The sequence below is a fragment of the Hippopotamus amphibius genome, chromosome 17 (assembly GCF_030028045.1).
Source record: "Hippopotamus amphibius kiboko isolate mHipAmp2 chromosome 17, mHipAmp2.hap2, whole genome shotgun sequence".
Lineage (NCBI taxonomy): Eukaryota > Metazoa > Chordata > Mammalia > Artiodactyla > Hippopotamidae > Hippopotamus > Hippopotamus amphibius.
Window position 1 is genome coordinate 38,242,503 of NC_080202.1, and position 27,443 is coordinate 38,269,945.

Consider the following 27,443-nt stretch of genomic DNA (forward strand, 5'->3'; position numbering starts at 1 on the left):
GAGATAAGAGCTCAGGGATGGAATGACCTTCGGATCTGGGCCAGCGTGTCTGTGACCCCACGGCAGCGCTTGAGTAGCCCATCCAGGCGCTGTGGCTCCTCCTTCAGGAACTTTACCGCCTCTACCTCCACACGCAGCACTACGCGCATCTTGCTCTGCAGGCCTGGGAAGTGAGCTGAGGGGAAGCGAAGGAGTGAGCTGGGGAGGCAGCAGCTCCGAGGACTGGGAGGATGGGCAGTGGGGTGCGGGCACAATGCCTGGGATGGGCGTGGGGGCGCCCCCGGGCTCACCCTTGAGCTCAGTCAGCGTCTCCCCGAGCTGCTTCAGCACCAGCGCCTTCTCTTCCAGTTCAGGCCCGGGCACCAGTCTGTGGTTGTGGGACACGTCCCTCTGGATCTTCTCCACCGATTTCTCCAGGTCACTGCAGCCACAGAAAGACCCTTTCATCCCCTCTGGCCCCAGCCCAGCCCCCTGAAATTGAGCAGCTGGAAAGAAATCAGGCCAGTCAGATCAAAATTAAAAGCCATCCACCAGGCCACAAGCCCAAGTGAAATCAGAAAGCCAAACCTCAGAGATGAGACTTCAGAAGCACTCCCTAACAGGTGCCTTGGGTCCCCTCTTTGAAGTTCCGATCTTTAGCAATATCAGCCCAAATCTCCTTCCCTATAACATGCATCCTCTGATTCTCATTATGCCAAGGACACAGCAGAGAAACTGGCAGCTTTTCAGAGAACCGGAGGCAGTTGCATGTGCCCCTACAGGGTCTCTTCTTTTCCAGGTTGGCACTGCCGCATCCGTCTACCTTTTCTCAAATGATCCAGACACTCGGCCTCTTTCCTCAACAACAAAGCTGCTTTCAATTTTCAGATGCTTTATGCTGAGCTTGTGTCATTTTAAAACGCTACATATTTCTAAAATGTAAATCGGACTAAGTCACCACCACCTGTTTTGAACTCGAAATGGATCCCAACATTCTGAGGCTAAAATCCAAACTCTTCAATGCAGCCAAGAAGGGCATGAGGGTAGTAGTTGAAAATTTGGCTCTGGTATTAGACAGATCCAGATTCCAATCCCAGCCCTGCCTGACCCAGCAGAGCTCTTGGACAAGTTACCGACTGTCTCCAGGTCTCAACCTCCTCACCCCCAAAACTGGGGATGGTAAGAGCTCCTCCTTCCTGAGGCCACTGTAGGATTAAATGAGCTAATGCAAGGGGTCAGTCCCTGGGAGCTGCTCTTATTTTCCCCTCCAGCTACATCCACTGTCCTCCTTGTCTACCTTGCTTCTGCTTAGAACCATCCAAAATTGCTGAGGTCCTCGTATGTGCTGCTCTCCCTAGGCCTCTATAATGCCATTTCCTCTGCCTGGAACACTCCACACACACACACACACGCACATGTGTGACTCCCACTCACGCTCAGGTCCCAGTGAGAACCTCTCCCCCATTCCCTACACTTGGGGTTGGGGGTCTGCTTCTTCCCTGGAGCTCCTGTTTGCCAGGCTAAGCAACTCTAGGCAGGCAGACACCCTGTCTTTCCAATTCATCTCTGATTTCCAGCACCTGGCATGGTGCCTGAAGCAGAATAAATGTCTGGTAAATAATTATGGAAGGAATGAATAAGTGAAAGAAGGAACTGCTGCCCAGGCAGGTCATCTCTGGTCTGTACTTGAGTCACTGACATCCCTGACCCACATGCAGGACTTTACATACATTCCTGTCAAATCCCATCTGTTGGATTTCAGCTCAACAAGCCAGGTAGGAACAACTTTTGAATCTCAGTTCTACCATCCAACAGATTTGCTTCCCCTCAAAGCTCTGTGTCATCAGCAAAGCTTATCAGCATGCTTTATACATCTTCATCCAACTAGCGGGTGAAAAGACAGACCAAATTGGAGCCAAGGACAAAATCCTGTGAGTCAGCACTACCAGTTAGAGAGCTATGTTGTGCTGAGTGCTTACGGCATGCCAGGTGCACATTCAGCTCCTCACTTTCTTTACCTTATTTAATCCACACAACAAATCCTGGGAGTGGGAACCATTATTACCTCCAGTTTACACACAAACAGTAGCTCAGACACTAGACTACATTTCCTAGCCTCCCTTGCAGGTGGAAGTGACCACTGGACCGAGGTCTAGCCAATGGAATTTGAATGGAAGGGGTACGTGCTACTTCCAGGTCAGGCCCCTAAAAACCTCCCATGTTAGCTCCTCCATGTTCATTTCCCCTTCCTATTGGTTGAAAGACAACGACCCTGTGGATAATCTTGGAAGGCACATATTGAAGATGGCAAAACTCCATTAGCCTGGGTCCCTGAATGACTGCATGGAGGAAAGCCATTCTGCTAACCCACCAATATTGTTTCATGAGAAACAAAGCTATATTGATTACTTTTGAACCATTATACAATTTGTTACAGCAGCTAACCTAATTAATTAGCTACACTAACTAAGCTACCCTAACAATGGGCTTTGGCATTTAAAAAAAACAGGCTCAAGCAGATTAAGTAACTAGCCTAAGGTCACACAACTATTTTGTGGCAAAGCAGGATCTAGTCCTGTCTGACTTCAGCCATTGGGTTCTGTCGCATCTCTTCCCAACACTGGACTAACATCATCCCACACCCATCCACTGTCCCCCCCAGCCGTCACTCTACCACATGGGAAAGAACAACTCTTTTTTGATGTGTGTGATACCTGACTGGCTCAGGGTGTGCCAGTTTTGTAAAATGGTCACTCCCAAACAGCACTCTGCAGAGGAAGAGACCTTTATTTAAAAAAGGACTCAAGTAAGCCTTCAGGAGGAAATAACACTGCAGCTCTCAGGCAGAAGGGACTAGGCCCCCCTTAGGCTCAATTGGCACCTCAATTTTCTGATCATATGATCTGCCAAAGTTTGGGGGCCCATAACCAGGGCAGGCTCTCCAAGTGGGTCCAGACTTGCCCAAGTCTAGACATTGGGATCAGAAAGTGATGGGGCTTTCCAGACCCAGGTTTAGTTCTAGAGGAGTTGACAGGTGAGGGTCAGGACAGAATCAGCTGTATAATTTGGGGGGCCCAAATTAAAGATTTTGCCCCTAGTTTAAAAATGAAGAATTTCAAGACAGTGACAGCAGAGCATTAAACCAAGCACAGGCCTTTGCAAGTGTGGGGCCCTGTGTGATTACACAGGCCACGTGCTTACAAAGCTGGCCTTGGGTTGGGCCATGTTAGGCTCCAGAGGCCAAAAGATCTCAGTCAGCAGAGCCTGCCCCCAAGGGCAACGTCTAGACAGAGCTCAAGTGCTTGGCTAGAAGGACCGGTGAGGGAGCCAAGCTGAGTGAAGCACAGAATCAGCCTTAACTTCCAGCAAGATGCCAGGGCAAAAGGAAGGAACAGAGTGAAGCCGAGCAAGAGCAAGTGTACAGGGCCTGCAGCCAGAGCAGGGGTAAGGATGGGCATTAGGGCCGACCTCATGCCAGGGAGGCTATGGGAGGTGGGCAGGGGGCGACCCTGGCCAAGCTGAAGCCACTGCAGTGCCGGTGTGCAGCCCAGGTCCCACCCAAAAAAGATAGGAACTCCCTTCAAAGTAGATGGAGAATCCTGCCGGAAGCAATATATCAGCCCCCAAGCTCCCTCAAGTGAGCAGTCTGAGCAATGGGTTTGATAACAGGGCAGAGGATAGGGAATCTGTGTATCCCGGAGAACTGAGGCCCCCAGGAAGCTGAGGACCAGACATTCATATGACAGGAGCATAAATATGTCCTTTCATCCTTTCGGCCTCTGTACTTTTATATTTCCTTTTATTTTCCTTTAATGTCTCAGTAAAGTTCCTTTTGAAAATTCCAACCCAGTTCCTCTGTGTTGAATAAAAAGGGGCAAAAAGAGGACAGGAAAGTTGGGTAAATGGAATTCCCTGGGTGAGGGGGGATGGTAGCTATCAGGCCACTTGGAGATCTGACTGAAGTTGTCACTCAGCTTTCACACCAGGGGTGATGCAGTGGCTGCCACCAGCTTATTTCCAAGTGGGATGGCCCCTTATTACATCTCAGCCACAAGGGGTCATGGGAATCTTTGCCCTGTGCGTCACTGAAATGCACATGTACTTCTAGGCTGTGTGAGCCCAACACTGGGGAGCAGGGACCCTTCTCAAGGAGCCCCTTGCAAGTGATACAGCCAATTATGACCTTAGTAAGAAAGCTGGGCTCCTCTGAGCAGCCTCCCCAGCTCCGTGTTGTTGACCAGTAGAACCCAAGCCCTCTCTGGAAAGAACTGCAAAAATCTTAATACTGGGCACAGGTGAGGAAGCTGAAGCCCAGAGAAGGGCAGAAACTGCCCTGACTGCACAGCCTCTCAGTACTGGAGCTGGACCTTAGGTCCCTTGTTCCCTGTACCACTGAGTGAGACCAGACGGAGGAGCAGGGCCTCTGTCTCAGACCCCAGGGACTGAACAGGGAGGGCTGCAGGGGGCTGGGGCTGCTCACTCAGTGGATGGACAGCGGAAGGCAGCTTCTCCCTTCAAAGGTGCCAGACAATCGAATCTTGGCTAGACAGCCATTTGCTAAATTTGGATCGGAGGACTGTCTTCTGTTAACCCTTCCAGGTCTAAGCATTTGGGGGCGGGGTGTTCTCTATTCCTGGAGCCCTGTTTCAGCTGCACTAGGATGGGAAGAGGGTTCTCCTTGGCTATACCTGGTCTCAGAGATCAGACACGTGGAGCAGTGGTGACTGTGGCTGGTCAGCACCAAGCTGACTGAGCTGGCCACACCGGAACGCACCACCTGAATACTCTACTCCAGGGTCAGTTTGCACGGCTTACAGGCCAGAATGAAAGCAGGCAGAGAGAGGAGTGAAATTGGGCAGCTGGACACATGATAGTAAGGCTGCAGGCCACGGGGAAGCCAGACTGTGGACCATCAGGAAGCAAGACCATAGCAAAAAGCAGGCGTCAAGCCAGAAGAAAAGGAAACAGGAACTGTGCCAGATGGTCAAAGGTTTGGGGGTCACAGAGAAATCAGGCCACAAAGGAGAAGGAAATCAGGCTTCAGAACAGACCAACGTCACCCGTGATTCTGAAGGAAGGGAGCTTCGCCTCCCCCGAAACCAGGTTGGCCACCCAGGCCGCACCCTCTGCCCTCCCTCCCGAGCAGGGCCCAGCCTCACTTGAGCTGCTGGGTAATGAGCTCCTCGTCGTTGAGGTAGCGCAGCCGCTCCTCCTCCACCAGGGTGCGCTGCCGCTGCAGCGGGTCCTCCTGCCGCCGCGCCGCCTCCGACACGCGCAGGCTCAGCTCCGCCTCCGTGCCCTTCAGCAGCGCGCGCAACGACTCCAGGTTCTGTAGCTGCGGGACGCAGATGGACCGATGGACGGGGGTGGGAGGGAATGGAGGCGCGCAGCAGGGAGGGGGCTAGCAGGAGGCGGGCGGAGGCCGGCCTGACGCGGGGCGAGCTCCACGGAAGATACCGCTGCTCGGCTGTGGCCCTGAGCAGCACTGAAGGGGTGGGATGGTGGGCGGCACAGGCCGAGGGCTAAGTTCTGGGGAAGAATAGAGGCAGGAGGAGAACGGCCTGGGGACAGTGGAGGGAGGCATGCCAGGTTGGGCCCTGCAGAAGGTCGGCTGCATGGCTGTGGCGGTTAGCTGCAGCGCAGGCGTAAGATGGTGGGGGCGGAGGACAATGTTTCGTTCTGGGGAAATAAAGAGGCAGGAGAACGGGGTAGGGATATCTGGGGGGCAAGGGGTGGCCCTACGTAGGGCCTTGCCCACTTTGCGGCTGCATGGGTTGTGGCTTCGATGAAGGACTCAAATGCTGGGGTTTGATAGAGTTTCGGTGGCTGGGACGGGAAAATAACACTTGAACCAAGTTCTAAGACCGAGTTGGGGCAGCGATGGGGGTGGGCGAGATCTTACCCATTGCCCAGATGGCAACTCTCTGCCCCCTCTCCAGCCTGTCTCTACGCATTATTGTCACCTGACGGGCCCTGGGGCACTCTCGAGGAGCGGGCACATCGATGCCAGGCTCCTGACTGGTGGGACCATCTGCCAGGCGGGGCAGGCCGGGGAAGACTGTGTGGGCTCAGGAAGGGAGAGCTGAGGGGATCTGGGGGGAAGGGCTTCCGCCCAAGGGAGGGTTGGAAAGACTGAGGGCCAGGAAGGGACAGGGACTGCCCTGAGGGATACTGACAGGAGGAGGGGGCTCAGTGGAGTGGACTGGGGCTCCAGGAGCGCGTAGAGGATTCAGGAAAGGGGAAAGTGGGCTCAGTGAGGGGGACACGGGCAAGGGGTGGCGGCTTGGTGAGGGAGTAGAGACGCAGCGAGGTGGCCGGAATTCGAGGAGGGTTTCGGAGAGCAGCCCCGTGAGCGGTGAGGGACTCGGGATGGGGCAGCCTCGCGGGAAGGAGTTTCAGGGGTGGGTTATGGAGGGGCTGGGTTTGAGGAGGCGGGGCAAGGGGCAAGGCCCAGGGTAGGCGGGTGGTACCTGGAGCTTCCGCAATTGCTGAAGTTGGCCGCGCAGGTCATTAGTGCTGTTCTGCAGGCCACGCAGGTGCAGCTGCATCTGCAGACGGTTGATGGCAGTGGGCTGCCCCGCAGGGGTGCTGCTGGCCGAGGGCGGGGGAGGGCCGGACACTGGGGTGACCCCGCTGCTCCGGCTGCCTGACCCGCAGGCTGCAGACAGGGACCACGAGGATGGGAGAAAGGGAATAAATCGTGAGCCTGGGAGGAGCCGGGGTAAGGTCCTCCCCATTCCTGACCCCACACAGTAAGCAGGGAGAGACGTGGCTCTGGCTTCCTGCCCCAACTAGTGGTCAACCACTCTGTGGGGAGCAAAGTGCCAGAGCGAAGGCATCTTGCTCTAAGGTGACTACCCATTTATCCATTGAAGCCTGGTGATGTAGCCACTTTACAGATTAGGAATCTGAGACTCAGAAAGGGCAAGAACCTGTGGGGAAGAGGGGGAAGGGTCACTCACGTGCTGAGGGGGTGGCTGCTCCATTGGAGCCTTCAATCTTCTCACTGTGGCACAGGGAAAAGATGGCCATCAGGGGGTTCAGGCCCCAGACCGTAACATTCCTCCAGTCCCCTGATCTCAGGATGGAGTCCCAGAGAAGGGAAGGGATTCACCCAGGGCAACATGATGAGACACTGGTAGAGCTGAGCCCAGGGCTCCTGCTGCTCCCTTCCCCTCCCTCTTGCCCCAACCACAGGCCTTGGCAGTGGTATTGGGAGAAGAACCTCACCTGGGGGTCTCAGGCTCCGAACCTCGCAGTAGGGCACTCTGCACCAGGCCTGTGAGGCTGGCAATTTGCTTTTCCATGGCCTCCATGCGCTCCCTGGGGAAGACGGTGGCTTTGAGCAACCCCGTCTCTGGGCATGGGGTCCCTCTTGCCCAGACCCCCATTCTTAAGATTGATAATTAGAGGAAATACCATTCCCACCCCAGTCACCAGCACACACACAATTCAAAGGGCCCCAGCGCCTAAGGATCCACAGCCCCCCCCCCGCCGACACTGGAAAGGTCCTTCCCCATCTGACTGTTGCCCCCTCCCTCTCCAAACTCGTCTCTCATCACTGGCTCCCTAATGGGCCCCACCCAGGCCTCTCTGGGCCTCTGCACATGTATTCCCCCTCCAGGTGTGCCCTCCTCCCTGTCTCTTCTCTGCAGCTACCCCAGAGTCCCCAACAGCCTTGAGAAGCACACCCGCGCAAGGGAAGAACAAGTATTTTTTGCTGTGTCTTCCTCTCTAGACAGGGCAGGAGTCAGGTTTGCCCAACTTGGCGTAAACAGTGGGCAGTCCAGTGCCTGGCACACAGGCCACAAGAAAGCTGTGTGAATGAATCGTTTCTCCTCACCTCTCACCAGTGCTGCCTAAGGGCAGAGAGGGGCAGGTTAGTGCTCTGGTTACCTCTTCCAGCCTTGCACCCTTAGCCTTAAAGAAATGTGCCTCTCTCCCCATCCCCACCTCTTACTAGCAGCCCCTCCCCAGTGGACTTCAGCCGGCCCTGTGCTGGACAGCTCTCATGGCGGCTCACTCTGTCTGAGCAGGAAAGGCACTAAATAAAGACTTCTGCTCCAACCCCAGTTTTAGTTGGGGAAGCTGAGGCTCAGGGAACCGAGGCAAACCCAGGTCTCCAGGCTCCTTGTCTGGGGCCCTCTCTTCCAGCCCTCAGGCCTTGCAGATGAAATGTCTCTCCAGTGCCTTCCCTGCCACGTCCAAAGTACTCTGGCGACCCCTCAAGGCTACTCCGGGTCTACAAGGACTCCCGGGTTTCAGAGTCCAGGGCACAAAGTACCACGGACTCTGCCATGCCCCCTCTCCCCACCCCACCCGCGCAGCCCCGAGCTTCGCCAGAGCCCCTCACCGGGTCTCCGTGTCCTTGGCTGGCACAGGCGGCCCGAACCCAACGAGCGGGCGCTCCCCAGGCCCGGGGAAGAGCTCGGGAGGGGGGGCTCCGGCCGTCGAGGAGCCCCCGGTGCTGCGGGTCTTGCCTCCGGGGCTCTCGGCGAAGACCGACGAGGAGCCCGAGTCTTTGCGGAAGGACTGGCGCACCGGCGAGCCGCGGCTGGGCGGCCCTGAGTAGGGGCTGTGCGGCGGCGGGGGGCCCCCGGGGGGCGCAGCCACGTCGGCCAGCTTCTGCGGCGACGAGGGCGGCAGGCGGAAGCCGTAGCCGTCGCCGTAGAGCGGGCCGCCGCCCGCCGCCTTGTACAGCGAGTCCTCCAGGTCGGACTGCAGCGCGGCGGCCGAGTAGGTGCTGAGCGAGCGCACCGAGCCGCGCTTGTACAGGCCGCCGGCGCCCGGGTAGGCGAACGGGTCGCCGGCGGCCGCGGCCAGGCTCAGGCGGCCCTCGTGGAGCAGCCCGTAGGGGTCGGCGTAGAGGCCCTCGCCCTTCACCAGCACCATGCCGCCCGCCTTGCCCGCCAGGTCCTCGTCCGGCTTCACGTCGCGCCGCTCCAGGATGGCGCTGGGGCTCGGGCTGACGCCCGGGGCGGCGGGGGCGCCTCCCAGCCGCTCGGCCGCGTGGTGCACCGGGCTGCCGGCGTAGGAGGGCGGGCGCCCCCCGGCGTACGACAGGCGCGAGCGCGACGGCGAGCCCGACGGCAGCCCCGACGGCAGCCCCGACGGCAGCCCTGGCGGCGGCGGCGAGCCGGAGGCCAGGTGCGGCGCCGGCGACAGGTTGTTGAGGCGCCGCGTGGGCGACGACTCCCGCGACGCGTACACCATCTCTCTCTGTGCAGAAGACAGTCCCCGTACCCCACAGGGCTGGTCACAAAGGGGGGATCCCTTGCCTCTTACTTCAGAAGCCAGCGGCTGCCCCCTGACGCTTAGGAAGTCCCTTCTGTTCTCTGCCTTCCCACCCTCCTGCTGTATCTTGGGCCCCTTTCCCATCAGGGCTCCCAGCACGGAAGAAGAAGTGGCAGAGGGAGAGGCACCAGAGGAGCGACCCCCAGCCCACCCTATGGTGGGGGATGGGAAGCAAAAAGGGAAGGGGTGGTTCCTGAGAGGTCTCCTAGAATATTTAGAGGCGGGTTAGAGAAATCCTGATAGACAAGAGGTGAAAGTGGCAGATGAGGGGAAGGACTCCTCCATGACTCCCCAGTTAACGGAGGTCACCCTCTATTTCAGCCTCCACGTTCCCTTCTCCAAAGCTGTCCCTGGTAACAAGTGCCTAGACTCTGTGCTCCTGGACCCCCATCTGCCCAGCCTCCCCAGTGCCCTGAGCCTCCCCAGCCGTACCCGGAGGTCCCCATTGGTGAGGTGTGAGCCAGGGAAAGCAGCGTAGAGTGGCTCCTTCCTATAGATCTTGATAATACTGCGGTCCTGGATGTCCCTGGGGGAGGGAGGGGTGCAGAGGGTCACCATCCCCCAGCCCTGCGATGAGGAGGGGCAGCTACTCCAGGCAGAGGGAAGAGAGGTGGCAAGAGGGCCCACGAGCTCTCTAACCCCTTCCAAACTCCTTGCTCAGTGAATCCCGTGCTTCGTTCGGGCTGCCTGTCACCAATACACACACACCCAGCAGCTTCCACCCCGTCCACCTCCTCGGCCTCACGAGCCATTTTCAGGTCAGCTCAAGCCAAGGCCAAGCAGCAGGGGTGGATGATTTAAAGGGGAGAGGGAGGGGCCGGGATGACCGAAGAAGGGGGCGGGGCGGTAGGGCTCCGGGAGCAGAGGGGACGACGGGCTGAGGTTGGGTCAGGAGGGGGCTGGGGAATGACCTGCGGCGTCGAACCCCCCTCAGTGGAGGAGTACGGGAACCTCCCCCCGCCCCGCCCCCCGGGACCACGCCCACCGGACGTCCTCCAGCTCGTAGAAGACGTTGCGAGCCTCGTCTTTGATGAGGATGGCTGTGTTGGGCGACTTCAGCATGCCCATGGTGAGCTTCTGCGGGAACATGTGCGCGATGAGTGCGTGCAGGGTGTCCAGGCTGCTGACCTCGTGCGTGATGTGCACGCGCCGAGTCTCCTCCCCGAACTGCAGGAACAGCACCCCTGCGAAGCAGACGCCGCTCTCGCTGTCAGGGCCGCCACCACCACCACGCCGGCGGTCCGGGGAGCCCTTGGGAGCCGCGCTGGTCCCGCAGAGGCAGGGTCTGAGGCCAGACGCCGCCCCGGAGTGCAGGTGCACCCAGGCACTCTTCATGCTGCCGGCCTCTCAAGGCACCTCCTCGACCCCAGGCAGGTTGGAGTCTCGACGAGGAAATGGAAGTGGCAGGTGAGGCAGAAACTAAGAGTGAGTGGTTGCTGAGGGGGAGAGAGGTGAGAAGAGAGGGGATGAAGGAAAGGAGGCTGCCTAAGGGGGTGGGAGAGAGGAGGGCTGGAGAAAGAGGGACAGGGCAGGGGGTGCTGAAGGAGAGAGAAGTGAGGGAGGAGAGTGGTGGAGGAAGGCTGGGAAGAGAGAAGCCAAGGAGAGAGAGGCCCTGAGGGGAGGAGATTGCTGGGGGCAGGGGGGAGATAAGGATGGGGGGATAGGGGAAAGGAGCCAGAGGCTTCCTAGAAAGATGGGTGAGGAGAGATGGAGTGGTGAATGGGATGGAGAGGGTTCCAGGGTGAGCAGAGCAGAGGGAGGAGCCAGTGGCCAGGAGGGAAGATGGACAAGCAGTACCTGGTGAGCGCAGCTTGGTCTGGCTGGCTGAGCGGGAGAGGGGCAGGCTCTGTCGGAAGCGGTTCATCCTACTGAAGCCCAGGGGCAACTCAGCCTCCGACATGGTCTCCAGTGACTCAGCCGAGGCGTAGGACAGCTTGGCCGCCTGGTCTGCCAGCCCAGGCTGGGCTCCCTGAGTGTGGCGTGAGCTGCGGGTCTGCAGGGGTAGGGCGGGGGGAGAGGAACCAGGCATGAGCCCCTTCACTCTGCCCTCTGCCTACTGTCCCCATCCAGGCCTGGGGAGCCCCAGCCAGCCAGCCCGCCCCCCCCCACACACACACACGGCGGGGGGGGTCGGCGGTCTCCTGGATTCCAGACTAGCTGTGTGGCTGCTGGAGAGCTCCCCAACCTCTTGGGGCCTTGGCCTCCCCAGGGCACCCAGCAGGTAAGGAGTGGGCAAAGGACTCAGGCACCCTGGGAAGCCAGACAAGAAACCATCTGAGCGGGAGCCATGGGCACGCCTGCTATTTTAAGCTTCCAAAGAACAACAACACAAATTTGTCACCGAGGTGAGCAGCAGAATCGTTGAGCAAATTGGGGCATTAGTTCCAAACATTAATTAAGCAGCGGTTTTGTGAGCGATGAATTTACCCTTCGTGGAGTTCAGAGGGTTGGGGTGGGTTGGCGGCAGGAAGCAGGGTCCAGGGAGAAAGCAGACAGCTAGGGACCCCAGGATCCCAGCTCTGGGAAGTATGGGCCCTCACAGAGCTGGGCACAATGTCCTGGACCTATGGTGACTCGGGAGAAACACACCAAACCTCCCAAAGCCAGCTGGACCTCAGTTTCAAATAGATTACCTGCCTGGTACATGCAGCGCACATGCTCAGCCCACACACACACATGGCGTAAGTGCCAGGCCTCAGTCCCTCCCTGCAGGGCACATGCGGCCACACAGCCAACCTACCTGGCTAGCCTCCCAGAAAGGCCTCCTCCAGTACCAACACAGCAGCCCCTTGCCCTGAAGCTACAGCTGAGGGTGATATCTGGCTGGGGCTAGGGAAGGGTGTCACCCCGTGACCATCCCCTGCCCCAGGGACAGCTTGATTACTCTCTCCTTGGGAGAGGGGACACCCTGATTTCAACTGCACTTCAAGAGCCTACTTTTGGCTGAAAGCCAGGGCGGTCGCTCAGGGCCACAGCTCCTGCAAGTCTGTCCCAGCCCCTCCTCTCAAACCTGGTTGCTGTCAGAAACCCATTTATTTAAGGGAGAAAGATAATGAATCATCTACTTCATTCCCTGTTATGTAACATTATATATATATATATATATATATATTTGATGATGTATCACAGGTACATGTTATCAAGAAAAAAATCATGTTGCCCAATTGTATTTTTCTATAAAATAAAGTGCTTATTTTTAACAACAACAAATCATTTGAAACCATCAACACTGGTTATCTTGGGGTTGAGACAGAGCTTTCTCTTTTTCCTTTATACATTTCTCTACTGGGTGAACTTTGTACAATCAGCATATATCATTTTTATAATTAAAAAAACTACAAGTATCTCTAAAAAGGAATTATTTATTCTTCTCCTCGGCTCCCTCCTTCCCCAAATCCCGATTAACCCCTCATTAATCTGTCTTCTTATTAACTCAGTTTAATGTTCCAATTGGATTAGCACTCTCGAAAAGAGAGATCATCTTCCTCTGATGGACAATGTGCCCAGCTGTCCCCAAAGTGGCCTCAAGGGCTTAGGGATGTAGCAGGTCAGATTTGGGGACATTAGTGGGCATCCAGCCTCAAGCACAATGCCTTGACCAGTGGGTGGGCACGGGTCTGGGGAGGAGGGAGGCAGCGTAGGCACTGGGCCCACTGGGGGATGCCTGTTGGACCTTGCAGCATAGTTCTAGGCTGATCACCAGTGCTGGCCAGTGCCCCTCTCTCTTCCCACAGTGTGTGGGGAACCAGACCAGGTCTGGTGGTCATGGGGTTTCCAGGCAACTGGAAGGTCAGTGGTTGCCAGGCTAGTGTGGATGAGGGGCTACAGAATTCAGGCAGAATGAGGCAGCTAGCAGGGATGAAGAGTAGGGGGTGGCCACAGTGCCTGGGGGGCACAAGTGAGTTGCCAATAAGAAGATGGAATAGGGGCCAGAATGAAGGGCAGGCAGGGATCCCAGGCACTGAGAAGGCAGCCCCCTGCCTAGGGAACCCTGGGAGAAGAGAGGCCCACATTCCCTGCCCCACCAGTTCCTGTCTCCATCCTGGTCTTCTGGGTACCTCTTCAATCTCACAGCCTTTGTAGAAAACCCTCTTGAGAAGAGAGAAAGCCCATTAGCGCTTCTCTCCAGCCCTGGGCTGGGACAACAGAACAGAAAAAAAGTGAGATATCCAGAAGGACTTCCTGACTATGAGGGAGATGGCAAGAGAACAAAACAGTAATTCAAGTGTAGCTCTCCAAAGATAGGAAAGGGCTTCCTAAAGATGGGAAGCAGTGAGCACCAGTCCCTGGAGATACTCCAGGGAGGAGCCAATGACTCCTGGTCAGAGATCAGGCAGATGGAACCTTGAGTGGGGGCAGTCAAACCAGGATCTGAGGTTCCCAAAGGCTGTCCACAGCCTGGGGCAGAATCACTTGGGAGCTTTTGAAAACACTCTTTCCAGTGCCCACATTCACTGAATCTGAATTTCTGGGGGTTGGAGCCTGGGGTTCAAGGTTTTTGACAAGTTCCCAAGGTGATTCCGAGTTGGGAATCAAGTCGGCATCCATGATGCTAATGGCTAATGAGGGAAGGCTCACCACGAGCCAGGCACTGTGCTTAGGACACGCAGACTCGCATTTCTTCTATCTTTACAAAAACTCTGTGATGTAGCTACTGTTCCATTTTATAGAGGAGAAACGGAGGCTCAGGGAATTATGTACCTTGCCCCAGGTCACCCAGGTAGTTTGTAGCAGACTGGAATTCACCACCAGGCAGCCTTGCCCTTGGGCCCATGCATTGAACCACTACACTCTACTGCTTCCTACAAAAAGGCTATATGCCTGACGCCACGACGCTACAATTCCATGATTATGTGATTAAAGGACTTCTCTCTGGGAGGATGCATGTAAACAAGATGCTTGGAGCAAGATGACACTGGGGGAGTCTGGAATGTATACCTCCCACCCTTTGTCATGATGCCCAGGATTTGAGGGACCCGAGACTCCAGAATGCAAGCAGCAGTCTAACTTGGTCTGGTTTTGAGGCTGGTGCCAGAAAAGATGGAGGAGGGCCTGGAACGTGCTCTCCTAGGGGTCAGCAGGGTGCCCTTGGAGGGGACAGACAGCTTTCCAGCTGTGGATGGGCCAAACTCTCCAGAGGAGGCAGGAAGGCACCATCCCTGAGGTCAGCCCTCCACTTGGGCAACAGGTTTGGGGGGTGCAGGGGTATGAGTCTCTTGCCTGGCACTGACCAGCTCCCCACAGTGGAAAGTAAGAAAGGGATGAGGAAACCATCACAGTCACAGGACCTCTCTGGAAGATGAAGTCTGAGTTCAGAGAACAAGGCCCTCAGTAAGATCATGGGGTCCAGGTCCCTCCCTCAGAGCCAGCAGCCAGTCCCTCCAGGCTGGGGAAAATGCCTCTCTCATTTCCAAATGCCCTTTGTGTTCTGAAGAAGCCTGAGCATCCCCAGCTCAGATCCCCAGCAAGGTTGGCCCAAACTCCCACACTGTATCCACAAGCCCCTGGCAGGCGAACCCAGGCTCTCTCAAAGCAGCAGCCCCAGCCTGCAGTCCCAAGACCCACCCCCCCCACCCCAGACAGTCCCTTGCAGACGCACACCCTTGTGCAAAGCATGTGCAGGGAAGGGCAAGGGTGGGAGAGCACATGCAGTTGTCACGGAAGCAGAAGCACCACACACTGACCTTGAAACTCCAGTAGTTTGGCTGCTGATGGAAATAAGAGAAGAGATGGTTATGTGGGAGACTGGAAGGGGAGAGTAGGGGCAGGGGCAGGTTAGAGACCCTTGGTGCTCAGCACTCAGCCCTGGGACCTGGGCCCTCCACCCTCCCAGAAACAGGAAGGAAGCCAGGCCCGGTACATCCCATTCTCTAGGGAGGCCTGGGATGGCCCTGAGAGGGCTCCGCGCCTGCTGCTGGCGGAGGGGAGAACCGTTCCAGACATTTATAAGCCACGTAACCTAGTCACAGCAACTGTCCTCAGAGAGCTACAGGCAGGAAAAGATGCAGAAGACCGTGATATAGGGACCACGTGAGACACTGGCAGAGATGAATCGGAGCGGCGGGGTCACAGAAATGGCATCTGGTTGTGGCCGGCCAGGGGAAGCTTCCCAGAAGAGGTGGCATTCGAGCTGGGTCTTTAAAAAATGAGCAGCTGGAGGCTGGGAGGAAGGACCTGCTGAGCACAGGGCCTTGGGAGGCGTGTGCAGGGTGTGTTGAGGGAACAGTCCAGTTCGGCTGGGGTGCAGGGCCTTGGAAAGTAGCAGACTGGGCTGGGAAGAAAGGGCGGGGCCAGGGGAGCGCCCCTAAATGCCCAGCGAAAGAATCTAGAGCTAACTGGTTGGCCAAGCAGAAAGCGTTTGAGTGAAGCTGAGTAGGATGGGACTGGACCCCAGGAGGGTTGATGGGGCAGGGAGCGGAAGAGGGAGGCGGGGGCCAAGGCCAGGGCAGGGAGGCCTGTGTAACAAGATGGACCCAGATTACAGGGAAAGGACAGATGACATCACCCCACAGTGCTGGGCGATGGATGCGGAGCCGTGGGCAGCGAGGGAGTGTCGGCAACGTCCTGTGGTTGGACACGTGAGAGAGGAGGGCTCCTTGCTCCCCTAGAATGGGGGCCTCAGGTTTCTCCTCATTCACGATAACCTAGAGTCACCCTGCCTTCCCTGGAGACCAGAAGGCCCCTCCAGATGGCTAAGGACAAGGGAGGAGTGGCCTGGAGGCTGGGTTGGTTCTTGGCAAAGCTGAGGGCACCCTGCTGACCGGTGCCAGCCGCAGCAGGAAGACAGAGGCAGCAGATGGCCTGGCCCCGGGGTGCCTGGCACCAGCAGACCAGATTCCCTAGGCCTCAGAGCCACTGGCAGAGGAGAGGGACATCGAGGGTCCCTGGTGGGGGGAGGACGCCATGGCAGGGTGTCCTGTGCCACCTGAACACTTTAATGGCAGAAAGAAGTTGGAGAGGGGCCCTGCTGGGGTGGAGGCTTCAGATCTTTAGGATGGGGGTGATGCCAGGCTAGGGCTGGTATGAAGAGGTTTATTCAGGACCATCCCATCTGGGCCACGGTCCCCACCTCTCCCCACAGCATTTGCTCCAAGAGATGCAAAAAATAGTCACATGCCAGGCAGAGGAAGGGGACAGCAAAATCTGTGCCCTACCCAGTGCCTGGAACTATCTATGAACACAGGCTACCCCATGGGTGCCCGGGGATGCCCAGAGGTGCTGAGGGGAGGGGAGGTGGGGGACTGGAGTGTCAGGCTCTAGCCACAGCTGCCTGTGGCCTTGGGAAGAGGAGGGGGAGCAGAGGGAGTGGACATGTGATGGCAGGGTGTGGGGGCGGGGGGGGGGGGAAGGGGCGCGGCAGAGCCAGGAAGAGGGCAGGGGAAGGTTTATGATAAGAGTCATGCCTGCAGCCCCAGTGGTGATGGACGGCTCTGCAGAGAAGGCTGCCATCCCTCATCCACCACCACCATCACGCCGTGTACACACAGGCCACCCACAGTGCCCTGCAACACCAGGCCCCACACAGAGAGCTGTGTACAGACTCTCAGCATAATGACATCCTCCAATAATGACATCGCCACAAACACACCCAGAGCAACAAAGACACACCCACAAAGGGACACAAACACTTGGAGAAAAGCCCTCCATGGTCAGAAACAACCCCAGAAAAAAAACAGAAACTCAGAGACAGAGCTCTTCATATTGGACCAAGCCCATTCATACAAAACAAGCACCCCCATCTCCACCCGGCATGGACACTGACCTGCTCACACACACTCCTACAAGCAGGATCACAGAGGCTCCCCCAGCCCCTCGGGAGTCATAGAAACACACAGAGACATGGATACCCATTCACACATTTGTACACACACACACCAGCAGCAGAGACATACAAAGCAGCACACACACACTATACACATACAAAGAGAAGGTCTCATCCCTCCTTCCTCCCACTAGCCAGGTCGTGGTGCCTCTGGCCACCTCGGCTACTGTACCATGCCTGTGATGTCCCAGACATCATGTCAGGTGGATGAACTCCTGATTCAAAAGAAGCAGAAGATGCCCCACCCCCAGCCTGCCCACAAATGTCAACACATCAGACTCAGTAGATGCAGATGGCTGGGGCCCACCTCATGTCTCCGGGAGGGGGGCAGGGATGGGGCCTGGTTACAGCCATGCTAGCTATGCCCTCAACCTGGGCCTGCCTCAGGCAACGCTGGGCACACCCATGGGACAATCAGACCTGGAAAGGAGGGGTCACTAGCTGGGGCTAGGGGAGAGGACTGGGTGGCATCAATGCCACCGGACAGGCCAGCCAAGGCCCACTAGAGGGTAAAGATGGCAGAGCTGCTGCTTTTGTGCTTGGAGAACTTGGAATGAGGCTGAGATCAGAGTCCTGGGACTTTGGGCGCTGGCTGTTAGAGTACACAGAATCCCGCCCCTCTGTCACCTCTGAAAAGTGGGAAGGATGATCCTCTTTCATGTTGGCCCCACCAGGAGTGAGGCACAGTCTCCTGGCAACTCAGTGTCCTTAGAGGGGAAAAACCATAGTAGGGAGATGTCCTTGGGGATGCCGTCCTTCCCCCGTCTCTGTCTCTTTCCAGGGTGTTAAACCCGTGGGACAGCCTTGGGTGACTGAGAGCAGAGGGCTCCTCCTCTGTTTGCTAAGGTAGGGCTCTCCTCCTCTAACTCCAGCACTCTTTACTCCTCTCCCTCTTCCTGACTGTCTGTTCCTCCCGCCATGCCCCATACAGTGCCTGATATAGAGCAGACTCTCAACAAATATTTGGCCATGAATGAATGCCAAGAAAACAGGACCAGCCATGGGTGGAGGGGGATATCTCTGAATACTCCTTCCATCTCCTGGCACCCAGCACAGCTCAGCCTTCTAGGTCTTTTCCTTGGGAATTTCCCAGCACCAGAAACCTCCTGGAAGGAGGATGGAGGGCAGGAAGGGCCCAAGAGGGGTCTGGCTCCCCAACCCAAGTGAAAACCTCCAGTACTAGGGTGAAGCTGTCTCCCTCCCTCATATTCAGAGAGGGGGGTCTCACCTTCACAGAGGACAGTGACACGGTGAAAAAAAGAAAGGGTTGAGTAGGAGAGACCCTTTGGGGTAATCACTTGTAGGGAAGAGTCTTACAGGAGCTGGGGCAAAATGAGAGGTGTTCTAAGAGGATAAGATGGAAGCCAATCATCCCTCTGTAGGAACGAGTGTTTCAGAAAAGCGAGAAGGGGAGCTTCCTGGAGACCCAAGGAAGCAGTGCCAGGAGGTCCTCAAACTCCCTGGTGAGAAGAGGAAACAGCTTCTTCCCTCTGGGGGCTAAGCAGTTAACTCCCTCGCTCCTCCATTCTAGGCGCCCTTGGTGGGGTTCTTCCCTCCCCCTGCAGCTGGTCCTTTCTCCCTCAGGCCCGGTGCCCTGGGAGGGCGGGGCCGTGTCCCCTGGGAGCCTTAGCCCAGCCAGCTGAGGTCTCTCCCCTCCCCTGGGCAGACCTTTCCTCTAGGGTAGGCGAGTGCGTGACCCCTCCCTGACCTCGAGCCCCGACGACGAGGACGCATCCTCCGCATTGGGAGGGCAGCCTATGGGTCGGCACCCTCGCTCTAGTCCCCTGACTCCTCGTGCACCGGCGCACACACCCACCTCTCAACTCCTGCGAACACGCGTCCACGTAAACACTCGCCTCCCCTCACCCGCCCCACCGCGAGGCTGGGGCTCCTTAACTCCCCGCGAGGGCGCCAGCCTCCCACCGCGACGACGCACGTGCACGACTCCCGGCCCTCTCCCCGGTGTGCCCGTCGACACGGTCATCTCCTACCCTTTCCCGATGCAGAGTATGTGTTGGGGGAGGGTGCTGCGGGACCCGCGCTGAGCCCGGGGCGAGGGCGCACCTCGGAAAGGTCATGACTTTCTGAGGCTGGGGGAGGGGGCGCCAGCCGCATTTCGGGGTGGGGGCGGTCCCCTGCGGAAGGCTGCGAACGCGATGGGGGAGGGGAGGGGGCGTTTCTCAGGGATCAGGAACCGCAAGTGCCTGCGCGCCCCCCACGCCCAGACCGCCGCTCGGGGCCGTGGGGAGGGCCCCCCATCTCCGTGTGCCCGCCCCGCGGACCCCGAGGCGGCGGCCCCGGCCCCCGCAGCCGCTCCCCCTTACCTGCGGCCACAGGTGTGTACTCGGGGCCCCCAGCCCCAGGTCGCGCGTTGGGCGGGGGAGGGAGGGCGGCCCCCTGCTCCCACCCGCCTGGGCTCTCCCCTCCCCCGGCCGCCTCCGCAGCCGCCGCCGCCGCCGGTGCCCTTTGCTGCAATGCGAGAGCCGCCGCCGCCGCCGAGCCGGCCCGGGCCCCGGTCGCCCCGGTAACCGCGACTCCACCTGGCGCGGCACGGCGCGCCGCCGTGCACATCCTCTCTCCGGCCCCCTCCCCGGCGCGGCCCCGCCGGCGCAGCCCCGCCGAGGAACGGCGGAGGCTGGTGGCTGCGTCGCCGCGGTCACCCGATACGCCGACCCGCCGCCCGGGACTCGGGTTGCAGCAGGAGGGAGGGAGGTTAGACAGCCTAGTGGAAGCGGGGGAGGGGCTGTGGCTTGGAGTCTGGCCTCTGGTCCCCTCCCAGGGTCCTCTTCTGGCCCTCAGCCCCAACGGGTCTGGCCTAGGGTGGCGCGGGGAAGGAGACCGGCCTGCCTCCGGACCCGCCACCCTCTGAGTTTACAGCCTCTCCCCACCAGGGTCTCGGCTGTGTACTGTTGCCCTTCTAGCTCTCCCGTGACTCAATTCCCAGCCAAGTCTGGGAGGCCTAGGATGCCTACATGTCCTCCGTGGCCTCTGATCCTGCTCTGCTGTGTGACTCTGGCGTTTGCTGAACATCTCTGGTCCTGCACTTTACAAAAAGGCACCTTAAACCCAGCCATGGGGAATGGGAAGTGTGATAGGCACTAAGTACAAGCTGATAACAGGGTCCTGTGCACAGCCACTTTTCTCTGTACTTCAAAGCCCTGGGGTGAAGGTCCCTTCAAGCTCTCCCCTTTCCTCCATCAGAGTAGATTCCAGACGTGGACAGCCCTGGGACCTCATAACCTGGGACATCAGAGCTCACCAAGTCCAGCCTCACTACCCTGTATCACCGCAACTCAAGACGCTCCATCTGCTCCATCTGGGAAGCGCACCTGTCCTCTGCCTCATCTCCATCCCTGTCCCAGTGCCACTCTGACCTCCACCGCACACGTGGCCACTCAAGATGAGTCCATCCCACTTGCTAACTAGCCTTGAGGGCAGACACATCTCTGTTCCCCAAGTTCAGTCAATACAGGGCCAAGAGCTGGGAAAGGAAGTAGGCTGGGTGCCCTGTGAGTGATGCCAAACGTGCCGGTCTCTTGCTAGACTTGGATTACACACAGCTAAAAGTCCGTGCTCTGGAGCTTTGTCTTTTCCTAGGCTGTCACATTTTTCCTTCTCCTAATTCTCCTTGAAAAAGTTAACCCTTGCTGCCCCTCTCCAGGGGGAGCAGGGTATATAAGGAAGTGAAGACAGCACCCATGCGACTCGTTGAATTCTCTGCCACTGCAACTCCTCTGCCACCCTCAAGTCAAGGCCCCCTGGGGGCTGCCCCTGGCCTGCTGCAACTCTGACTCCCTGGCCCCTCCTCCCCTCTGGGGCGTCAGATGCCTGTTTTTCTCCTACAGCAATGTCCAGGCCTGAGCTGGGAGCCTGAGCCCTCAGGATCCTGTCCCAGGGTGCCCCTGTCCATCTTCCCATCAGGGAAACTGAAGCATATGAAGAATCGGGAAATCAGTTCAGAACAAATGGCTGGAGGCAAGGTCCTCTTCACATTTTGAAACTAAGCATTGGACATAGCAAGAAGGGTGGGAGAGAGACATCATGAAGAACTTCCTGCTGGTGAGACGTCAGGGGATGGTTGGGTCTGCTCAGAGATGGAGGATGGGGTGGGAATAGAGGAATGAGATGATCTGCAGTGGGGGTGGCAGTTGGGTACAGGGCACAGAGATTCCTGAAAACCAGTGGGGTGAGGGGAGAGGTACTCCTGTCTAAAGGAGAGAAGGATTTTTTTAAAAAAGTTTTTTAACCTGACTATTCCCCCTCAAAAAAATTCCTTCCCTAAAGCCAACCTGTGGCACAGGTTTAGGGAGGTAGTGGTAGGAATTAGACAATCGGGGGAGGGTACAGGGAATAGGAGTCTCCTGAAAATGCGGGCTCCTACAGAAGAGAAAGGGATGCAAAATTAAAATCCTGGGTATCCCCCCTCCAAAAAATGTCCTCCCCAAAGCCCAAGTCTGCCATGGGTTTGGGGGGTGGGGTGGAGGTGGGTGACTCACCTGGGCCGGCTGGCCAGCCCCGGAGGGGGCGGAGTCGCCATGGAGGTGGGAGCAGAGGGAGCTGAGGAGGCACACGGGGTCCACGGTCCAGCCGCCAACCTGTGTGTGCGAAGCGGGGGACACCCCATTAGGGGGAGCGGGCAGGAGCCGCTGGGGGACTGTGACGGGGCGGGGAGGGGCATTCCTGGGGCAAGTTTGGCACAGAGCTCCCACTGCAGAGGGACCCTGCAACACTGGCTAGTCCCTTACCAAGGCTGGGTCTCTAGCTAGGGCCCTGGGCCTGTTTCCAGGTCTTTCTCTCCAGTCAGGCTGGGGGCTCTTCGAGCCCAGGGCAAGGCCACCCCCACGGGAACTCCTGAAGTCCCTGTCTTCAATTCTTGGCTGTCTCTCCGGACACTCTGCAAGGGAGCTGTGTCACCTCCTGCCCCGCAGACACGGGGACCATTCCGCAGGGGGCCTCACCCCAGTGTGCCTCTGTCCCCACAGCACCGCTTTCTTCCCCGCCGTCTCAGGGAGACGACGTTCTTCTCACGCACCACACCTAAGGCTCAAAACCCACCCCCTCCTGATTCCTCCAGCCCCTCGCCCCCCTCAGCATCCTCAAAGTCATCTGGCTCTCATTCAGTCACCCCACAAACATGTACTGAGCCAGCGTTAGGCTTAGGCACCGAGCATTCAGAGTAAGTGAAGCAGCCATAGATCCTACCCACTGACACCCCAAGGCGGGGAGTGAATGAGTGAATAAAGAAATGGATTTGCAAGCAAGTGGCCGTGCTTTGATTCATTTGCTAAGTATTTACTGAGCGCCTACTCTGGGCCAGTGAACGTGCCAGACACATAGGAGGCCCTCAGACGTGCCCACGTCTTCTCTCACAGGCCTGCTGCCCCTCGAGGCTGCCATCCCGGCTGTCTTCAGGCTTTTTCTGGCCAAACCTCCCCAGACAGGTCTGCAGCCCAGGGGTCCTCTCCCTCACCACCGCCGACCTCCTCAGGCCCTGACACTGGCCTGTGACCTCACCACGGCGCGAGAAAGGAGCTCTCAGGACCCTCCAGACCCACAGATCCTGGCCGGGCCCAGTGGCTGTTTCTCTCTCCCCATCCCTCCAGACCTTGGCAGTGCAGGGGGCCCTCCTGCTGGGCGTCCCTCCTCTTCCTCAGGGATGCAGGACATTCCTCGTGCCCCCTCCTCATCCGTCACGGCCCCCTCCCTTCTCAGATTCCTTTCTGCCTTGGTGACCACGCTTACTCCGGGTCCCACTTTCATGTCTGCCCACACCGTGCTCCACCCCCCTCCTGAACCTGTGGTCCCTTCAGAGTCTTGAGTTGTGTATTTGGTGCCTAACAGACATCCCTGTGAAATCCCTACCCCCTCCTCAAACTCATCTCCCATATTCCTGTCTCATTCCCCACCCCCGCAAACCTTTCCCTCCCAGCCCTCTTATTTCCCTCCGAGGCACCAACATGTCCCTGTCGCCCAGGTTCTTCTGTCTTCACCTCCTGGATCCAGACAGCAAACAAGCCTTGCTCATCTTCCCTCCAATCCCATCCCCACCCCATCCCTCTCCCTTCATCCTCCCTGACACACTCTCTTCCTCCTCTCCTTCCCCTGTCTCCAGCCACTCCCTCTTGTCCCCTCCTATTCACCATCTAAAAGCAACCACAGCCCTCCTAGTCACCACGATCTGGCCCCCACACCTCCCCCTGCCTCCCACCCTGAGCCTTCTGCATCAGCCAGTTGGACCTCTATGCCAGTCCCCAAACCAACTCAGACCTATGCTCACCTCCTATCTCCCTACATCCTAAGACAGCATTCTCCTCCTCCACACCTTTTTCATCCTTCTAAGCCTAGTTTAGGTACCTCCTCCTCCAGGAAGCCTTCCCTGACCAGGCCTTTCCACCTGATCTCCCCTCCTCCAAATCCTCTTCCAACTGACTGTGCCCCTTAAACTTAAGTTTAACCATCTTCTCACCCCATCTAGATCACAAAGGCCCCTTCCCCCTCCTCCTAAGCCAGAGCACACAGAAGGAATCCACTGAGAGGGAGCCCTGAAGAGGAGGGCCAGATCTTCTGCAACTCTCTCCTATTTTAGTTGGAACTCTGCTCCTGGGAGGACTCCGGAGCTGAGAAAAGGGAAAGGCTGGACACAACTGGAGGTGACATCAGGGGCAGGTAAGGTACCAGAAATGCACCAATGTGCTCCTGTTCCCTACAGTGAAGATGGGGGTGGGCACACTCTCCCCCCTTCCCAGCCACACCCAGCAGTACTTGGAAAGGGGGACAGAGTCAGATAGGTGTGAGAGCAGATTCTGATACCCCAAGGCTTGATTGGTTGACGCCTTGATTGATTGAAAGAGTGCTGGTGGGATGAACCACCCTCTCCTCGGCCCTTTCTCCCAGAGCGGCCAATGCCTGCGTCTCAACAGCCAACATGTAGCAGCTGTCAAGGCCCCTGACCAATGTGGGACTGTAAGTAGAAGACCAATCCCAAGAAAGAACTTTCCTACTGACAAGAAGGTCATACTTGGATGCAGAGATGCATCCAGGAACCCAAGGATCTGGGAGAGCTTTTCAAAGGAAGCATTGTACCCCATGTAGAAGGAGAGAGGTCCTGGACCAGAGGCAGGAGCCCTGACTCCTGTCGAAGCCTTACTGATGACAGGAGAGAAACCAAGGTAGAGAGAGAGGAGTCCTCTAGCTCAAAGTCACACAGCGAGTCTTGGGGGAAGGAACGGGGTGGGGGAGGAAGGAGGAGGTAAATGGCCCCAGGAATTCTGGGCTCTCTTCTTGCAGGGCTGGGGCACAGGAGACCCAGCCTTCTGAAGCTCCCGAGGCCTGACCTTCCCTTAGGGGCCGTATCACAGAGGTGCCGACCCCAAGGTCTCAACTCCATGGCTCGATGGACCCTCAGACTCAGAACAGTTAGTCCACGAGGCTGTCCCCTCCTCCTCCCCACCACTCTCTTGTCTCGCCAAGACAGCCTTCCTCTCTGCTCACTCCAGTAGCCTGAGTTAGAGGCTGGCCTCTCTCTCTGCCCAGTCCCATGCTCCAAATTCCAGGGCTGCAGGCAGAGGTCTGGGCGCTTAGCCCCAACCCCCTTCCTCCCCAGCGTCCAGAAAAGGCCCAGCACAACCACGGCAACACCCTACTCGGGCTTCCGCCGTTCCCTCTCTGCCCCAGACCCGTCTCAGGATCAGGATGAGCCTGGGGACAGGGAAGCACAGGTCAGAGCCCCTCCCCAGCCCGCAGCCCGGCCCCACTCACCTGCTCCCGCATCCTGTCTTGCTGACCCCGCAGGGCCAGGGCGTGCTGGGGATACTTGCTCTTCAGGTGGTCCATGAAGGCATCACGCTTGCGGTCGGCGTCGGCCTTCTGGAGCCCGCTGAGCGCCTCCAGACTCTGGGCGGCGATCACCGTGTGCCGGCGCTCGGATGTGTGCACCAGCCCCACGTTGGAGAAGCGCCGGCCCCCGCTGCCCCCACCGCCCCCGCCCCCCAGGGTCCGGTACTCCCGCGGGTACTCAGCATCGTCTGCAGACAGCATAGGGGGGCTGCTCCGCTCTGGATCTGCCAGGGGAGAGAGGGGGAAGGGCGCCGTCACGGTGTGCCCAGCCTGGGACGGCCCATCTCCCACTGGGATCGCTGGGAGGAGGGGCTGGCCTGAGGGGGGTGGCAAGAGGCACCTGGGGTGAGGCAGGGGCGGCCTGCCCCCCACTGAGAACAGAAGAGGCAGAAGGGGTGGCTCCAAGGAGAGCGGGGAACAAGGGCAGTGTCCAGCTTCCTGCCCTTCTGCCAGCAGGTTTGGAAGATAATGACTGTGGGTGAGGTGCTGTCTTTTGAGGCCAAGGAGGGGTGAGGAGCAGGGGTCCTGGACACTTTTCTAGCCACACATCCCCTTCCTCCTTCCTTACACTGGGGTGAACAGGGGAGGGAAGGGGAGTTTCCATTCAGATGCTTCCTGAAAGCTGTGGAAAGGAGCCTGCACTGTCTTTCCTTCAAGAGCATCCTCTAAGAAGCGGGGTGGGGCCTTGCCTCCTCCCTCAGACTAGCATGTCCAGGATACACTTGTCTTTAGGCTGGGGGTTGGCTTGGGAAAGGGCCAGGACTAGGAAACATGGGGTGAATGAGGGCAAAGATCACACTCGGGATTCCTAAGGAGTTGGAGGCCCAGGGTCTGGGGCGTGGGACCCCCTTTCCCATCCCTCCCCAGAGACAGACAGACAGACAGACAGACAGACAGGAGAGGCTGGGCACAGAGAGGACAGTGAGAGATGGACTGGGGACAAACTCAAAGAAAGCAGGCAGAACAGCTCAAGCTTTCCCCTCTGGGACCCTCCCCGCCCCCCCTTCTTCAGTCTCCCTTCCCAACACACACAGACAAGTTCAAGACCTATAAGGGACGCACAGGGGACAAAGGACGGTACAGAAGCAGACGAAAGAGAAGGCCGGGGGTCGAGGTCTCCACGCGGAGCTCGGAAGCCCACCCCGCCCGCCGACCAGCCCTGAGCCCCTGGCCTCCCCAGGCCCAACTCTGCTGCTTCCCACCCTGCAGCCTCGATGGTGACCTTCCCGCAGCCCGGCAGCGACAGCGGCTCCAGAGTGTCCCCCACGCCAAGGGTGGGAGTGCTGGGGCTTACTTGAGTCCTATTCCTGGTCATAAAACAGATTTGCTCTCCCTCATCCCCCAGCGTCAGCCCCCCTCGAGAGACAAACGGGGTCTCCTCGGCGTACCCCCAGCCTCACAATCCACTAGCCTCAAAGCAGCACCCCTACGTGTAGCCCAGGTCCGGGGGCACCAAGCCCTGTAGCAGACACAGGCCCCTCGATGCCGGGGCTAACTCACAGGGCCCACAGGGGCAAAAGAGGGTTCCGTGACCCAGCCACGTTTCATCCAGCCAAGGCCTCTCCCTCCACACGTCCACTGCGCGTCGGGCCCCCTGCCAGGCCTCAGTCCCTTCCCGTCCACCACAAGAGGAAAGCGGAGAGTCAGCCACGTCCCAGGAAAAGCCCCCCTCACCCAGCACGCGCACACACTCCTCCCCTGGGCTATGGCCGAGGCATGTAGGTCTTGGGGACAGATCCCTAGACCACCCAGCCACCGACCACCAAAGCCAAGGGAAGAATGGCTTCCGTGGACACAGAGCTCCGAATCTTCCAAGGGCCTGACTGATACCATGATCACGGCCTTCAAACCTCCAACACCTCTGTGTGTGTGTGGGGGGGGGGGCGGGGCCTGCAGGGGGTGTATTACTGTGGCCCCATTTCAGAAATGGGGCTACCCAGGTCAGAGAAGGCCAGTGGCACACCCAAAGCCACAGTGAGTGGTAGAGGCCAGCTCTGACCCCAGTATTCACTAGGTTTACCTCACCTCCTCCCACCACACCTTCCTGGCCAGATGACAATTGTTTATTTCTTATTTTATTTTATTTTTTTTATAAATTTATTTATTTATTTAACTTATTTATTGGCTGCATTGGGTCTTCATTGTTGCACACGGGCTTTCTCTAGTTGCTGCGAGCAGGGTCTCTTGTTGTGGAGCCCGGGCCCTAGGTGCGTGGGCTTCAATAGTTGCGGCACATGGGTTCAATAGTTGTGGCGCACGGGCTTAGTTGCTCCGTGGCATGTGGAATCTTCCCAGAGCAGGGCTCGAACCCATGTCCCCTGCATTGGCAGGCAGATTCTTAACCACTGTGCCACCTAGGAAGTCCGACAATTGTTTATTGATGGAAAAATGACACCACCTTGTTTATCTGCTGTCTCCCCACACTGATCCTGAGTCTGGGGTCCCTCCCTCCTCCCTCGCCCAGGCATCTGTCCCTCTCACCACAGTCACAGTCCTCTGTTGTGCTCCCCAA

The 27,443-nt window shown here is 58.0% G+C and overlaps 1 protein-coding gene across 4 annotated transcripts in view; it reads right to left on the reverse strand.

The window, feature by feature from the left end:
• SRCIN1 (SRC kinase signaling inhibitor 1) overlaps positions 1-27,443 on the reverse strand; it is a 71,278-nt gene that overhangs the window by 19,994 nt on the left and 23,841 nt on the right. For all 4 annotated transcript variants that reach the window (XM_057717099.1, XM_057717100.1, XM_057717098.1 and 1 more), the window contains exons 2-14: positions 24,854-25,155; positions 21,592-21,690; positions 14,958-14,981; positions 11,071-11,266; positions 10,259-10,457; positions 9,706-9,799; positions 8,333-9,198; positions 7,210-7,302; positions 6,942-6,985; positions 6,450-6,637; positions 5,139-5,314; positions 291-421; positions 28-175 (exon numbers count right to left, since the gene is read on the reverse strand). In XM_057717099.1, coding sequence (XP_057573082.1) covers positions 28-175; positions 291-421; positions 5,139-5,314; positions 6,450-6,637; positions 6,942-6,985; positions 7,210-7,302; positions 8,333-9,198; positions 9,706-9,799; positions 10,259-10,457; positions 11,071-11,266; positions 14,958-14,981; positions 21,592-21,690; positions 24,854-25,155 — 2,560 coding nt within the window. The remainder of the gene's footprint in view (positions 1-27; positions 176-290; positions 422-5,138; positions 5,315-6,449; positions 6,638-6,941; positions 6,986-7,209; positions 7,303-8,332; positions 9,199-9,705; positions 9,800-10,258; positions 10,458-11,070; positions 11,267-14,957; positions 14,982-21,591; positions 21,691-24,853; positions 25,156-27,443) is intronic.